The sequence below is a fragment of the Leuciscus leuciscus genome, assembly GCF_965113295.1.
Source record: "Leuciscus leuciscus genome assembly, chromosome: 22".
Taxonomy (NCBI): domain Eukaryota; kingdom Metazoa; phylum Chordata; class Actinopteri; order Cypriniformes; family Leuciscidae; genus Leuciscus; species Leuciscus leuciscus.
Window position 1 is genome coordinate 30,988,017 of NC_138746.1, and position 16,493 is coordinate 31,004,509.

Below are 16,493 nucleotides of genomic sequence, written 5' to 3' on the forward strand. Positions count from 1 at the left end.
TTATAATTTAATCAAATGTTTCCCCTTTTTTACACACAAACTGTTGGAAATCATACTACATCTTATTGTTTAGCATGTCATAAGGCCCAAATGTGATAAGATTTGTGATTTAATTCTACATTAAAATCCATAAAAATGTTATCTCAATATAAAACCATTTTAAAATTCAGAATTAATTACTTGCTTTGGTGAAAAACATGGAAATTTACATGGAGGCAATCACTGGGTAACTTAAATAGAAAAGATAAAAATGAATCCCCCAATACACAGATGCAATTAGTAAGCAATGATATAAAACCACAAACCCACACAAAACAATTATAATTTGTGCATTGTTTGAAAGCATGATTATTGAGAAGAGATGAATAGTAAATGACAAACAAACAAAAAAAATTTTAGGGGTCTCTGAGCAGAACTCTCCCCAACTGAAAAAAATAGAAAAATATTTGGAGAATTATCAAACAACAAGCCTAGACATATTTCTAAGAAACTTAGTCCAGTTCTGTGACTTAAAGAGATAGTTCACCCAAAAATGAAAGTGTAAGCTTACAAACCCGTAAGACTTTCGTACATCTTCGAAACACAAATGAAGATCTTTTTGATTAAATATGAGAGATTTCTGTCCCTCCATTGACAGTCTCAGCAACTACCACTTTGACGCTACAAAAAGAACATAAAGAGATTGTAAAACTAAACCATATGAATTCAGCGGTTTAGTCCAAATTTTCTGAAGAGACATGATCACTTTTTATGATGATCAGATTTAATTTAGCCTATTATTCACATTTAAATATTGATCAGTGAACATAAACAGAAGCTCAAACATGCTGTTTCTCGTATTACAAGAATAAACCTCATTGGTTCTTGAGAAGCTCAAACGTGCTGCGTAACATGAGAATGAAACTCATTGGCTCTTGCTGATGCTCGAACTTGCTTCGTAACACGAGAATGAACCTCATTGGTTCTTGCAGAAGTTCAAATGTTCTGAGTAACACGAGAATGAACCTCACTGGTTCTTGCAGAAGCTCAAACGTGCTGCGTAACACGAGAATGAACCTTATTGGTTTTTGCTGAAGCTCAAATGTGCTGCGTAACACGAGAATGAACCTCATTGGTTCTCGCACTTCAAGCGAACATGCTTGAGCTTCCATTTATCACAACTGATGTGTGAATTCATGAATGTTTATGTGATGTTTTATTAACAAAGTTCGGGAGAAGTACAGTACGTTCAGATAATTAACCTAATTATCGTGGGAGGAGCTCATCCAGTCAACTCAATTAGCATCAGGTTGTATATATACAGCAGATTTACTGCTGTTCTATGACAGTTTTCCAGCATCCCTCCACCACTCCATCTCCTCACTTACTAGTCCTATCCCAACCTGGGATGGGGGGAGTACTCTGGGTTCGGGCCAAATTCCCCTCGGACAGCACGCCAAATACGCATATCCTTTACTCGATTTAATTATATGCAAGTGTGAACTCGTGAAATGTGAATAAAAGCCTAAATTCAATCTGTTCATCATATAAAGTCTAAACCGCTCAATTCATTTGGATTAGTTTTACGATCTCTTTATGAACTTTTTGAAGCATCAAAGTGGTAGCTGTAGCGGTCAATGGAGGGACAGAAATCTCTCAGATTTCATCAAAGATATCTTCATTTGTGTTCCGAAGATGAATGAAAGTCTTACGGGTTTGAAACGACATCAGGGTGTGTAATTAATTAATTAAACTTTTTAGACAGACCTACCTGAAGCCAGTGTAATTTTGGCTTAATCTATAAAAAAAAAAACTAAAAAAAAACATTTAATAGTAAAATTCTAGGGTTACAACCACACTACCCATAATGCTGACGAAAATCCAATAATAAAAAACCTGGTTGTTTTGGTTCATGGTTTAGAAATAATGGCTAAAAAAATGGGTGTTCACAACATGTCCAGATGCGTGGTGCAGACGAGTGTTCTTTCAGATTTAGGAGACTGGATCACAGTGCTGGAGCTGTAAAATCTCAGTAAAGTAAGGTATCCTCCACAATCTAGCACTCAGAACAACGTGCAACATGGGACATTGTGCCATGCAAAGTGTATTAAGCACTACATTTTTGTAGTGTTTGCACCTGATATTCATAAGTGAACTGAGAGCTAAAACATTGCAGACAACACATGAAAATAAAAGGATGCTATCAGTGGTCATTATTCATTCTTAGTTAATATGACTTGTAGTTCCTTCTAATTATTTAGATATCTGATTACATCTCTATGCAATTATATCAGCAGACAGCAATAACCTTTTAAAAATGATGCCGCTGAAAGAGAATAGAAAAAAAGAGCTGTTCAAAGAGGCAGCTTCGGCCTCCCTCAAGGCACATCACGCCTGGTTCATTCACACAGAATATCCCACTGGCGGATGACTTTCATATCGGCCATCCATTAGCTTCTCGCCAAACTCACTGAGAAGATGAAAGGTCCTGGAGCAACACTAGATGTATAATACATGACCATTCAGACTGTATTACACTGAGCCTTCAACACACACACACAATTCTGAATTCAAATTAATGATGTTAAATTTTAATTGCTGTAAAAAGTGCAGTTTAAACATTTTCTTTAGGTACACCTGGAGTCTATAGCAGAGAGAGAGAAAATCATAAAGGCGAGGCCAGGGCTAGTTGCCACACAAGATACATAAGGTTGATGCAAAAAATGTACTATTATTAGGAATGGTATGAATAATTTTTATGTTTTTGTGAACTCCAATATCATATTTTTGTCATTTCAGTAAAAAAAAAAAACTACATTCAGTCTACATTTAGACAAGAGTACTAAACTGTATAATGAGGTTTTAACGGAAAGCTTTTTCAGAATTGTTAGGTCAGGTTAAGTTGTCCATTGTATACGTTGGCATTTTATACAGTTTATTAATTACATTATTCATTGGCCTTAACTGCTTTGATATTTTTGTACATTTTCTTTGCAAGTTAGCACATATAGTGTGACAAAATGTGCTGTGTGGTTACAAATGCTGTGTTAAACTTTTTTGCTTTAAATGATCCATTTTGGGGGGAAAAACAATGAAAATGTTTAATATCTTTTTATAGCCAAGAGTTTGTGTTTATAAATTAGAGTTGCACACTTCTAAATAAACTGAGAATCATGATTCTCCCACGATCCTGAATAGACAACTAAACAAAATAAGATGTAATTTAACAGTAGTTCTAACAAAATGTTAATTGCTGCAGTCTATTTAATAACATTAAATTATTTCGAATTTTTTTTACAAATCTGTTTGAATTAATGATTCAATGGGCCCTATTTTAACAATCTGAAACGCAAGTAACTTTGTGGGCGGGTCTTGGGCGCTGTTGCTATTATACCGGCGGGATAAATTACTCTTGCGCCCGACACAAATCTAAAATGGGTTGGTCTGAAGTAGCTTAATTATTCATAGGTGTGGTTTGGGCGTAACGTGAAATAAACCAATCAGAGTGACATCTCTCATTCCCTTCAAGAGCAGGCGCGCTTGTTCCATGGCGGATTGATATTATAACGGCGGATTTGCCAGGCGCACGCCAGGAGCGGTTCACAGCCGAGGAGACCGACGTTCTCGTCAGGGCCGAAAAAAAACACAGAGAAGTGACATTGTATGGCGATGGGAGAAACCCACCCAAATAAGCTTCGGTTAAACAGGCGTATAAAAATTTGGGTAAATGTGTAAGCTAGATTTATGCCTATTTTTTCACATCTTCATGGACACAACAATGATTTCCCTCGTGTGTTAATATTTTTCCTTGTAATAATGTCTATGGTTTTCTAAAAATGAAAACTGCTGCATCTGTGTGTAGATGAGATAAGCAAAGTGTATGCGTGTTGTGCACACGCTACATTGATTATGGCCAAGCATGCGCCCTTAAAATAGCATATGAATAACATGCGCAACGCGCCACTGACTTTAGTCTAGGTTTTTCCTGGTCAGTGGCGGAATTGTTTTCTAAACCTGCAAAATAGCATCAGGGAACGTTTGCGCCGGAACACGCCTCCTCTTTTCGCTGAACCGCCCCCGGGAGCGCAAGTTAATTTCCTAATTTACCGACGTGCGTCTGTGGAGCGAAAAGTCCGCTGTGCGCGGGTGCAAAATAGGAATGATACATGCGTCGGTGTACAAAGTCAATTGCGCTGGGTGGAAGATAGGGCCCAATGACTCACTCATAAAGACTGATGAATCGAGGTTTTTTGAACAAATCTCTTCAATAAATGATTCAATGACAAATACATTTTTTAACAGTTACTTGTCGCCACTTACTGGTGTAACAATGTAATTGATACAATCTTTATTTGAAGCGTCAAGTTACTTTCAATAGATGATTTAAGTATGAAGGTTGCTCCAAAATTATTTAATCTATAGATAACTGTAGACATCCGTGTTTATATCCGAACTATAAACTCTTATCCCAGTACTTCTGTGATCATTTGAATTATTGTAAGACAGAAATAATGTTACTGTGTGGTTCAGTGCTTGAAGTGGGGGGAAAAAGGTGCCGGTACTCTCTTGCATTGGCAAGTAATCATGACATTTGAGATTTGTACAGTGAAAAACAAAACTTGGAGATATTGCTGGTACAACAACAATTTATTGATATTTATTAAGTCAAGTCAAGTATATTTGTATAGCGCTTTTCACAATACAGATTGTATCAAAGCAGCTTCACAGTATTAAAGTAAAATAATACAACAAGGTTTGTTTCTAGTGGAATTTATTGATTGATAAAATTAAATTAAATATCCCCAAAATATCCCCAATGGTAACATTGTGACGATTGTGATAATACACTTATTTATTAACAACATAAGTGTATTTAAATAAGTCGTGTGTGTGTGCGTGCGTGTGTGTGTAAAAACGGAACTACTCGTCTGCAAGTCTAAAAATACATTTATGGTGAGATTACTACATTTTATTTAATTAAATGCATTTATAGTGAGATTATTATATTTTCATTTCATATTCTGTGTTAATTTTGACCACGAACCATGCGCTGTCACTTTAATTCAGCGCGTGCAGCACAGCGAAAATAGACCGATCGTTGCACTGCTGTATACGCACCGCTCCTGGAACGCATTGCCGGACCGCATCCGCGTACAGTGTGAAAGCTCTAACCTGTTAATATGGGTGCGGGAAAAAAATAAGCACCGCATACGCATTGCAAACGGAGTATATGTGAAATGGGCGTGACACTGACGCTTTTTTTGTCAGTGGTAGAGCATGCGAGAAGTAGCGGTACGCAAGAAAAAGTGCGGGTACGCTTTTGAGTAAAATGCAGAAGTGCCGGTACTGCGTACCGGTGAGTACCGCCCCACTTCGAGCACTGGTGTGGTTGATACAGAATGCTATTGAACCAATTCATTTTATTTTAATGCATTCACAAAATTGAAGCATAATTGAATGTGTCTAACATGTTCTCACTAACAACCTACTCTGTATAGCATCTTTTAACACAGATATTTATATATTTATTCTGATATTTCTACTTAGTGCACAATAACATTTTGACAACATTTTGTTGTGATATTTTTACATGACAAAACATTCCAAAATAATGTGAATCTGTTGACATGGATTGTAGAAGGATTGCAGTAAATTGATTATGGTGTAGGCTTAGATTTTAAGAACTAGGCTGAGAAAGGATTTTTATTTTTTCAGACACAGAATTAGAGAGCTGTGGGTGTTGAGTCGTGATGTATCGCATGAAAGAGAAAAACAGAGCAAAAGAGAGAGAGAGAGATGGGGCCATAAACTGCTTTTAAAGTCAGCATCAGATGAGAACACTGAAAGTTTAAACACATAATGACCCTCGCAAAACCCATCAAGCACATGTTCAGGACATATTTCAGTCCAAAATCAATAGAAATTATGTTTTTCTTTAAGAAAATGAGGTCTGTTTGAGGAACATTAAAGTGCCTTTATTATGCTTTTCAGATATTACCTTTCTTGTAGTGTGTAATATACATGTTTGTGAATGTAAAAGGTCTACAGTTTCAAAGATCAAAGTGCAGATAAATGGAGTTTTTGTCTCCCAAAAGAAATAATCAATTCTGAACTGCCTAAAAAAAAAAAAGTAATCACTAATTTCAGTCTTACTTCCTGTCATGACTCCTGTCTTGTGTTTAAGGACTTTTAAGTCTTTTCTGTTCATATGGTTTCTGTGTTTACTTCCTGTGTTTAGTTCCTGTTTGCTTTGTGCCTTGTTTGTTTCTATAGTTACCCTTGTTAGTCTCCATAGCAACCCTAGTTAGTTTCCATGACAATTAATCACGCGGAACTTGGCCCACCTCGGGGCTTCCAAGTCCGGTGGTCACAAGTCTGAGGGATTCAGTGCATCCAAGTTCGGTGGTCACGAGTCCGGTGGTCCACGCACTTCCATGTATGGTGGTCCCAGGTCCAGTGGCCCAAGAGGTCCTACCACCATCAGCTGTGTTTCCTGTAATGGCAGCCGCCATCTTGTGTATTTGAGCTGAATACACTTCTACTGCTCCTCTCGAGGTGGCGGCGAACACTGAGGACCCTCTGAAAGAGGCGGCAACCATTACTGATCCTCTCGAGGCGGCGGAGATGTTCCCTGAACTCTCTCTCTCTGCCTTGACACAACGAAGGAGGCCTTCTCTGAACCCTCTGTGCTTCCTGTTATGGCCATTTGTAACCTCTATGTGCTCTCTGTTACAGTTCCGCCTGCTCCGCCATGGTGGGCGTCTGGTCTTCTGCTCCATCGTAGTGGTCTTGGTCTTCTGCTTCACCAGCTCCGCCGTGATCAACACCAGGTATGCCTGCCCCGTCTTTGTGGTCTCCAGATCCGCCTGTTCTGCTGAGATGGTCTTCAGCCCTGTCAGCTCTGCCTTGCCGGCTTCGCCTTGGCTTTCTGATCCTTCTCAGTCTCCATTTCCACCACACTGGCCTGGCCCTCCATCCCTCCCACGTTCTGCTCCCAATCCCTCCTGTCTGAAATCCGCTCTGTCATGATTCCTGTCTTGTGTTAAAGGACTTTTAAGTTTAAGTTTTTTTGTTCCTATTGTTCCAGTGTGGTGGAAATGTTTCTGTTCTCACTTCCTGTGTTTAGTAGCAACCTTGGTTAGTCCTGTGTTAGCCCCTTGTTATCTTGTGTATTTAAACCATTTACCATAAACCATAAACCATTTAAACCGGTGTTTTCCCATGTTCTTGGTGTTGTTCTGGTGTTGTTCTTTCTGTTCTGTTTTTGCCTGCCTTTCCCAGTGTCTTGGTTTACTCTGTTTGGCCTTTGTATGGATTACTTGTGTAATTTTATTAATAAACCACTAATACTGCACTTGGATCCTACTCTTTTTTTATCTCTAGAGCACCCAGTGTTACACCTATGTAAGTTTGTAACAAACTTGCATATTGCCAGATTTTGGTCTTCATTGGCTGCCTGTGAACAATGTGAACAACAACTTTGACCCTCAAACGGCCTGGAAGAGGTTAGTTTGTGTTGGAATGGACACCATTTTCTGCTGTGAAAACAAATCCACTATGCATGCATTTAAAAAAGATTAGGCTGGAATTGATACGGTAAAATCGATGCCATTGTTACTGTTCGCTTCACTGTATATCAAGTGCTGAGGAAGATCCGGAGCTGAAATTCATTTCATTTCCGACACGCACTGGAAGCGGTAGACCAATCAGACAATCAAGAGCAGAGTAGGCTTGAGGAAAGGAAGGGTTTAGAGAGACTAAATACTTGATCAAACTGTTCCAGACATTATGAGAAATTAAGTGATGCTGCAATGTATATTATGAGGAAATTTAAGTAACCTTGGATGCATGTAAACCTATTGTAAACAGGACACTTTAAGATATTTTAACATCGTGACAATATTGTTGTGGAAGAAAATGCAAAAACATAATGATTGTAATTGTAAAATATTTATACATCATTTATAGTATTAGTTATACCGTTTTTTAATACTGTCATGTTTAAGAATATTCTTAAAAATAATGTCAAAAAGCAAGAAATAGGCTTATTTTTCGCTTTCTTTTTTCCTTTTCATTTTGGGGTGAAATGTTTTTCACCCATAAACAAAGGGAGATGAACACTACACATATCCATCATTTTCCTGTTATGAATTAATGCTTTGAAATAAGCATTTAATAAGAAGGGGAATGCGTGAAAATACTGCAATTACCACTTCTCGGTACGTTTCCCACCAGAGGCGAATGACCTCTCCCTCTCTCAGCACACTTTCTGTAAGCAATCTCTCTCCTCTCAAGAGCATTGCGGTAAGCTATAAATACATCTGACACTGCAGCATACTATATTCACCTTTATGAAACAATGTGGCAAACCCGGGGAATTCTCCATCTTCTGCCCTGCAGCATACATCAGACTACATAAATGGATATTTGTTTTCAAATGTTTCAAGTGTAACATATAACGACTGGCTTTACCCTGCAGTGTGCGCTGTGAGTTTTAGCTGCTAAACAGAGTAGTGCCCTAAGTCTTTGTTTCCAAAGCACAGGAGCATCCAGCATAATATGGGACAAGTATGGTGAACGTATCAATAAAACTCTAATCTGAAGGATTGATAATAAATATAAAATTATTATTATCATTATTATATAAATTCATAGCAATTAAAAAATGAAGTACAACAAATGCAAATGTTTTGAGTGTGCATTCACACAGGAAGAAAAGTGCACAAAAAGCAATATTACCTGGCTTACAACTTCTCAAAAAAAGTTGGACACTAAAATCATAATTTAATACCATTGTAAAATGACTGAAAAGACCTGTTCCACACAAAGAAGGATAACTATAAAGATAACTATAACAAAATGACTCCACATATTAGCATCTAAGCAATAAAATATTAGCATCCACACCTGTTTATTCTAAGCACACACTGCAGTTTTGTTATATGCCGCTTTAAATCCTCGAGCTCTTTAAGGTCAGGTGGATTCTGATTGGCTGTCAATGTTTTTATCGTTCATCAGCTGGAGAAACAAAAAATTCATAAAAAAGGGCTTTCAACAATATCGTTCCTGTGTGCCGTCATCGTTATAGTTGTGGTGTGGACTATTCTTTTAAATTTAGAACGATTTTTAGAACTAGATCTTTATAGTTATCCTTAATTCAAATCCTCTTGTTGCTTTTGGAACCTTTATTTTAAGTGAATAGATGGGCTTTTTATTATTATTAAGAAATGTAACAATTCTTGGCATTTATGTTGGCATATTAGTTATTTGTTGAGAACTTCTCACCTCATGAGACAGGTAGAAAGCTGCAATCCCCAGGGGCCAGAAACAGCAGAGCATGGAGAAAACACTGAGGCCCAGGTGGTCCCTCGGAGGCATCAGGAGGAAATTGTCTTCACTCTCTGAGTCACTTGAGTACTCACTCTGCAGAAAACACACAAAACACTGAATGAATCAGATGACAAAGAGGCTTTTCATCAAACTCTCTCCATTTCACATCTGTCCTTTTCAGGGAAAAATAAGACCAAAAAAGAGGAGTAATAATGCTAACAAGGCTAAGATAGGCAAGGGCCCACCAACAGTATCGTAACACATTTTGCATGTGGAGGACTTTTATAGCATAAGGTTAAAATCGACCCTACTACTTGCTTAATGTACCTGTTCTTTTTGAACACAGTTCAACGGTACATTATCCCAAATAAAAAGTGGCTTCTTTTTCAAATACTTCGTCTCAATAAAACAGAAGTTCAGTGAACGGATTCATGAAAAACTCTTAAGAATACAATTTTTCATAACTGCTTCTTCTAATTTTGTCTTTTCAAAAACATTTCTAAAGAATTGTTTTAAAGATAGGCTAAAACTTGAATTTGAATTCCTGAAAAGAATTAGGCCTGGGTATTATAACAAATTTCACAATCTGATTTCGGATCACAAGCTTGTGATTCAATTAAATTCTGATCTCGATTCAATTTTATTCAATATCGGTTTGGATACGGTAAGCTACATTTAAAAATGTCTCAAAAAAGGTGTCACGTACTGGACACAGCAATGCTAAGGCCTTGTCTCAAGGCAGGGCTTGCAAGTTCACCACTTGATCCCTAAAAGGGGAAGTTTGGGCACGTAGGGTGAGGGTCCGACCTGCTGACACCTCTAATGCCGAGTTCACACTGAACGATTTTAGGCCCGATTTTCACTCGCCGGCAGGTTTTGGGAGATAGCCGACAAATGCCCAGAATCATAGGCAAATCGGTGCTCGTTCACGTGAGTGACAATCATGCAGTGTGAATTATCAAAGACGCGATCTGAGAGAATCGGCAACGAGTCGCCGACGCACGTGAGATATTTGGCATGCTAAATATTTGGACCTGTCTGCGATTCAAAATCCTGCCGTGTGAATGTGTTCTGACTGAAAACTACATTGGCGATGACCTACAGCCAATGAGAGGGCAAGATATAGGGCAGCGGGATGTTCGGGGAGGAGTTATAGACCAGAATATCAGTATTTTAATAGATATATTTACAATTATATCAAACAGAAACAAAGCACAAACATTTGCTTGACCAGCAGCAACAGCAGCACATTGCAAAATTATTTATTTACCCCCAACTCTCTTTGCAGAACACACAATCCTTGCTCCCCTCGTCTCCCCAACCATTTCCTCCAGCATAATCTGTTTGTTAGTTTTTTCTCCTTTTCGCAGCAAATCAGGGCACAGACAATTTGGATCGCAATCTTCTTGCAGGCTATCATTTTTAATAACAATTTCAGTCTTGCGCGAGAACTCCAGTCTCATATTTATTATCGCGTTATTTCCTTATGACTTCTCGTGTGTGTTTGGTTGTGAAACGTAGTTTGCGGACCAGACAGAAGTTGTAAAGTCAAGCGGTGTGAAACCTCCTGTCACCGATCCATCGTACAGTGTGCACAAATTGTGCCTTGGCCCTGAGAAAGGAGGTTCTTCCTTAGAGGGATCCGCCAGAGAGGGAATGTTTTAGGAACATGAGCTCCAAGAACCAAGTCCGGCTGGGCCAATACGGTGCAAACAACAGGACTTCTTCTTTGTCCTCCCTGACCTTGTACCCCACGCCCTCCGTGCTGCTGAGCGTTTAGATGCGTTTAGATAACAGCAAAACTGTTGTGAGAAAACAATTAAGAAAGCATTTGATCATTGCGATGTGGATATGTTTGCACAAGCTCTGCAATTCAGCACTCCAGTCACGCCACGTTTATTTATATAGTGCTTTATACAATAGATTGCTTTAAAGTAAGCAACTTTACAGTATTAAATATAAAGTGAACTATGCACTATCTGTAATGTAAACTTTTTTTTTTTTAACTATATATATATATACCTAAATAATCCTGCAAATGCAGATTCTATTGTTTGGATTAAATAATAGTTTTTTTTTCGCTCAGGTTTTATGCATATGGTGGTGTGTACTTTATGATTTTTTTGTTGTTGTTTTTTTTAGATCTACTTCCTAAAAAAAAGAAATATCACAATATATCGCCTTTCTACAGAATTGCAAAATATCTCAATATATCGTATCATAATCCCTGTATCGTGAAACGTATCGTATCACCAGATTCTTTGTGATACACAGCCCTAACAGAAACTCAAGGCCACAACACTGGGTGACATGTTCTTGGTATTAATCACAGCTTGAATGTGTCAATGGTGTGTAGATGGATGTTTCCTTTTTCACCTTATTTACTACGCACAAGGGCATAAACAGCTTGCACAACCTGGTTCTCTTGTGACCAATTTGCACCAAAATGCCCTCTGCATATGTTAACAGATCCGGGGCTGAGTGAACTGCCCTCACACAGTCTGAAGGAAGATGGGTGCGACTACATCAGCCAAACTACACTCGCATTGGATTTACATGAATTCTACTCTGCTGCTAGTTTACTCCTTAATTCTTAAACCATTTTGTCTCCTAATCCCGAAATGTGACATTATTAGATGCTACACTGACCTAAGATCTTTTACAGATAAAACTAATGCCTAAATAATGCCCATATTGCGGATCTTCATAGTCTTAAAGAAGAAGGTCTAGCTTGATTTTTAAGATTTGGAGAACTGAGCTTTTTTTGAATATTGGCAAAACAAGACCAAAGCACGCACATCACCAGCAAAATTATGCTCAGGGTTAGAAAAGAAACAGAAAACAAAAACAAAAAAAAGTCGACACACCAAGGCTCCAAAATATGCAAATAAATTAATAGTAAAGACTTAAAAGAAATTAAAAAAAACCTGTGCACAGTTAAATCATTTATAGTAAGCAATGCAATGTTCCAAAAAAAATGATTTTGTTTTCTGCCAAAATAGGTGGTTTACCATTTGAAAAAAGAAAATTAAAATTAAGACAGCCATAAATAAAAGCATTGTAATTTTACTGTTGCACTTTAAAATGATTATTATTATAGTTATAACGATATATAATCACAAATAATCACATTGACATATAATCACCTACAAACAAGCATAGCAAACCCAGAGCTTCTTTATATATAACAATTTTTAATAAACACTGATTACTGTCACATCCAGCTGGAGTGCCCTTGATCTCCACCAGAGGGCCCTCCTCCCTAGGCCATTGCCACCACTTTATGAACTACATTTCCCATAACCCATTGCCTGGACTCATGTTCTGATTACTACCACCTGTTTTTCATGATCTCATTTATGTTTGCCTATATAAACCTGGTGTATTTAGGCCACATTTACACATAGCCAGGTATTTAGAGAAAAAATTCAATAATAACATAGCAACGGCAATAATAACGGCAGTGTAGGGAGAACGATAAAGCCATGCAAGCCAATCAGAATCCTCAGAATCAACAACAACGAATAACACAAGCGACTTCCTAGGGCGCTCACATGACGTTAAGCATTTTCTGGTGCATAATGTGACGTTTGAGAACTTAAAACCCTGTTTCTCCCAGTTGACACGGCAACACATAACCGGCGTTATCAGAAATCTCCACTTTGGCCGGAGTTTTTAGAAATAACCGTTTTCTGTGATAAAAACAGGGTTTTCGTGTAAATGAGAGTCCAAACCGCAGGGAAATATCTGCGTCTTCCCTTCGTGTAAACGGGGCCTCATTCATTCTTTGCAGAGTCTTGTATGTTCTGAGTAGCCTGACTACGTCAGACTTCGTACTTCCGCTCAATTTCAGTTCGCTTCTGTACTCAGTCTGAGATAGCGACCTGTCTATCAGTTTTCCTCCGGCCTGAAAACAGCCAGCCAATCAGCGAACAGAGGGCGGGCTGAGAGCCGTGACGTAGATGCTGATTGTACCGTGGATGCGTAGATTTACTTCACATAATCTGCAAAAGTCGTTCACAGCCATGTTCACTCCGGTATTTCGCTCGATGGTTTTGTTTTCGCATCATACATGTGTTTACAGTGGACGTTAGATGCGGCTGAGCATGCACATAACACACGTCATAACCAAACGGTATGTGATTGGCTTACGGGTAACCAATGATTTTAAACTTCAGACAAGCGCCTTGTATCCTGGATGCATGTTGTCCTGGATTTCCCTGTTTGCCTTTGTTTTCTGCCCTGTGGTTTATTGTCTGGATTATTTGCACTGTATCTGATCAATTTGCCTGTTTTATGGATTACAATTCTGGATTGTGCCAATAAAAGCTGCGTTTGGATCCTCAACCTGTCTGTCAGAGCAGTTCGTTTCAGATTACAGTACTGTGTGTGATGTAATGTTTCCCAAGAGGCCTACCTGATTTAATGAGAGTTAATCGTAGCATTACAACTTTTATTTTATGCATTTGGCCAAATGTTTTTTCTTCGCACATAAGACAAGCAAAATTAAACATTTAAATGACTCTATTAAAGTGATGGGATGGGAGTCAATAAAATAATTAGCTATTTCCAATTAATTTTGGTGTGAAATGGGAATTTTTTTTGTGAGATTCTGACACAAAAAGGTTTTTTGTCATATTTGTGGAACACAAAGCATGTTCCTTAACCCCTGTGAATCATCAGAAGTGTATTTATACCATAATATGCATTTATTCATATAGGGACAATTCATGCTCTATTATAATAGTATTAGCTAAAAGCTAAATTTCAACTGTAGTTCCTAATATGAGGCAGAGTGTTGAAATTAAATGACAAATGGAATTTAATATTCATTTGATTGCATCACCTGGGTACACCATATTTCTAATTATGCAAATAATGTAGGATGAACAGTTGCCAACTTCCAGTCCAGCCTCATTGATAAACTTCAGTACACATCTTGCAAGATCTCATTTGCTCAAATTGGCTTTAGCTGTGAAGTGGCAAGTTGCTCCCATAACCTGGCACATCTTCTTCCAAACAGCGTGTCATATGAAGCAACGTGTGCGAGGACGTAATGGTGCAACAGATTGAGAAGTGTGTCTGCATAATAGGAATGTCAAGTGTTCCATTAATTTGATTCCAATTTGAATTTCAAAAAGGCCAGAGCATATTCTAAAGGCTGCGATTATGAAAGAGGCATGATAGAGTTATCTCTGCAGGTAAAAAAAAGTATTCCTTCTCCTCAAAATGCACTCGTGAAAGCAATAAGGGAAAGTGTTACATGAGTCATCGTAGTGGCTGTGCAAGCTGTCCTGTGCTGTATGATGTGATGTTTTTTTCAGGACAATGCAATCAGATTTTCATTTCCCACATTTCATAGACTGATTAATCTCTACATAAATTAGATTTTTGATTAGCCGATTATGGAATACCCAAAAGAGATAGAGTGTCTTTAACCTTCAAACAGCTCTTTTTCATACAATGAGTGTTCAGATTTTAATTCAAATTAAAATTCTGGCAGATGCAGATCATTATTTTCATTATGATCAATGAATGGCCTTTATTAAAGGTGACCTATGCCCTTGATTTAGTTTTTGGGGTTTACTAGAATATGTTTTCATGCTTGAATGTACAAAAAAACACATTCTTTTTCACATATTTTACATTATTGCAGCACCTCTTTTCTCAGCCTGTCAGTAACGCTCCGTTTAGTTCCTGTCTCTATGAAGCCCCTCCTTCCGATAAAACGCAATGTGCTCTAATTGGTGGGCTGGACCATTGTGTTGTGAAAATGTCATGCCTCTTACCTAGGGTGTATGATATATCGTCAATAATAATTGTTGTTGTATCGATGTGCAATCTGACATTATCGAGTATGTCCCTCATTTTGCAAAAAACAAACAAAACACGCCTTGAGAGGCTCTATTAAATTTATTAAATCTTGATTTACTCTATTAAAATGCAGTAAAAATGCCCCTGCATGAGCATTTGTCTTTTAGGCTATATCTATATCATTTGATAGTCAAGCAATCACACAAAGAGTGCCGTTTTCCAAATATCAACACTATTGCAAATGTGATTTACCGCAGTTTAATAAACAAGAAGTAAATATTAAGTGACTTACATTTTAGACACAATATTGCCTGTTTTTGCTCTATTTCGCAGACGGAAATAGTTCTAAACAAAGCCACAGCAGAACTGTTTTGCGTCTTTGAACAACACAGCTGAGTTTCGTTACTGAATGAATCAGTCCTTTTGAATAAACTGGTTGAATTAATGATTCAATGACTCACTCATAAGAAAGTCAAATGCTTCGTTCCTGAAATGATCAGTCGTTTGAACAAATCTGTTGCATAAATGACTCACTCATTAACAGTGACTTGCCGCCACCTACTGGCGGTTTAAGTTTCATATTTAAAGTATCTTTTCGATTTTAAAATCGTTCCATATATAATTATTCAATGTTTGATTTTTAAAACATTAAAAACATTTATGCATTTGTATCTGCAGTTTTTAATGCATGTATGTCGCCTCTGAGCCGCATTAAACAGTCTGTCTAAAGATGCAGCTCAGATGCAGCTCGAGTTTCCTCTGCATTGCAAAGATGGATTTCGTTGATACTGATTTCATTTGACTGGAAACAACCATATAGTGTCTTGTTGAATTTATTGATGAAATGTAAGAATTTGACATCATAAATTATTAATTTCATTAGGTAAGGAAAAATTGCCCATGTAAAGGTAAAAATGCTGATAAAAGACAGAAATCAATTTAAACTTACTGGAAAATGTAATTTCTGTCAATGCTGAGAACTAACCTCTGCACAGAATATGAAAAATATCAAAAACTTTAGGAGTCAGCAGTCCACAGGAGTCCTTGAGGTACCAGCACAATAACACACTCAGCAAAATATCATCTAATCATAGTTATCGACAAAACTCCAGAAAAACTTTTTTGTCAATATCGCACACACATACTCTTACCATAACCGTGAATTTCATTGTCTCAGACATGGCGACAACACGCTACTAACTAACTCAACCAGGCTCCGCCCCCCTTTTTCAAATGCCTTGGGCAAGAATTATTTAAATGAGGAATATTGTGACGTGTTCATTTCTGGAAGAAAACCTGGGGGGAAAAATCAGTGTTTACTGATTTAGCAAATAACTCCCTTTGCAGTGACTTTGTGCTTTGTAACTTTG

The 16,493-nt window shown here is 37.8% G+C and overlaps 2 protein-coding genes across 2 annotated transcripts in view; one reads left to right on the forward strand and one right to left on the reverse strand.

The window, feature by feature from the left end:
• The window catches only part of syndig1 (synapse differentiation inducing 1), a 41,763-nt gene that overhangs the window by 18,298 nt on the left and 6,972 nt on the right, over positions 1 to 16,493 (reverse strand). The window contains exon 3 of the mRNA XM_082154655.1: positions 9,265 to 9,402. Within this exon, the coding sequence (XP_082010781.1) occupies positions 9,265 to 9,402 (138 nt within the window). The remainder of the gene's footprint in view (positions 1 to 9,264; positions 9,403 to 16,493) is intronic.
• LOC309487106 (serine/threonine-protein kinase pim-2-like) overlaps positions 1 to 16,493 on the forward strand; it is an 89,550-nt gene that overhangs the window by 9,083 nt on the left and 63,974 nt on the right. The gene's annotated exons all lie outside the window — the stretch shown is intronic.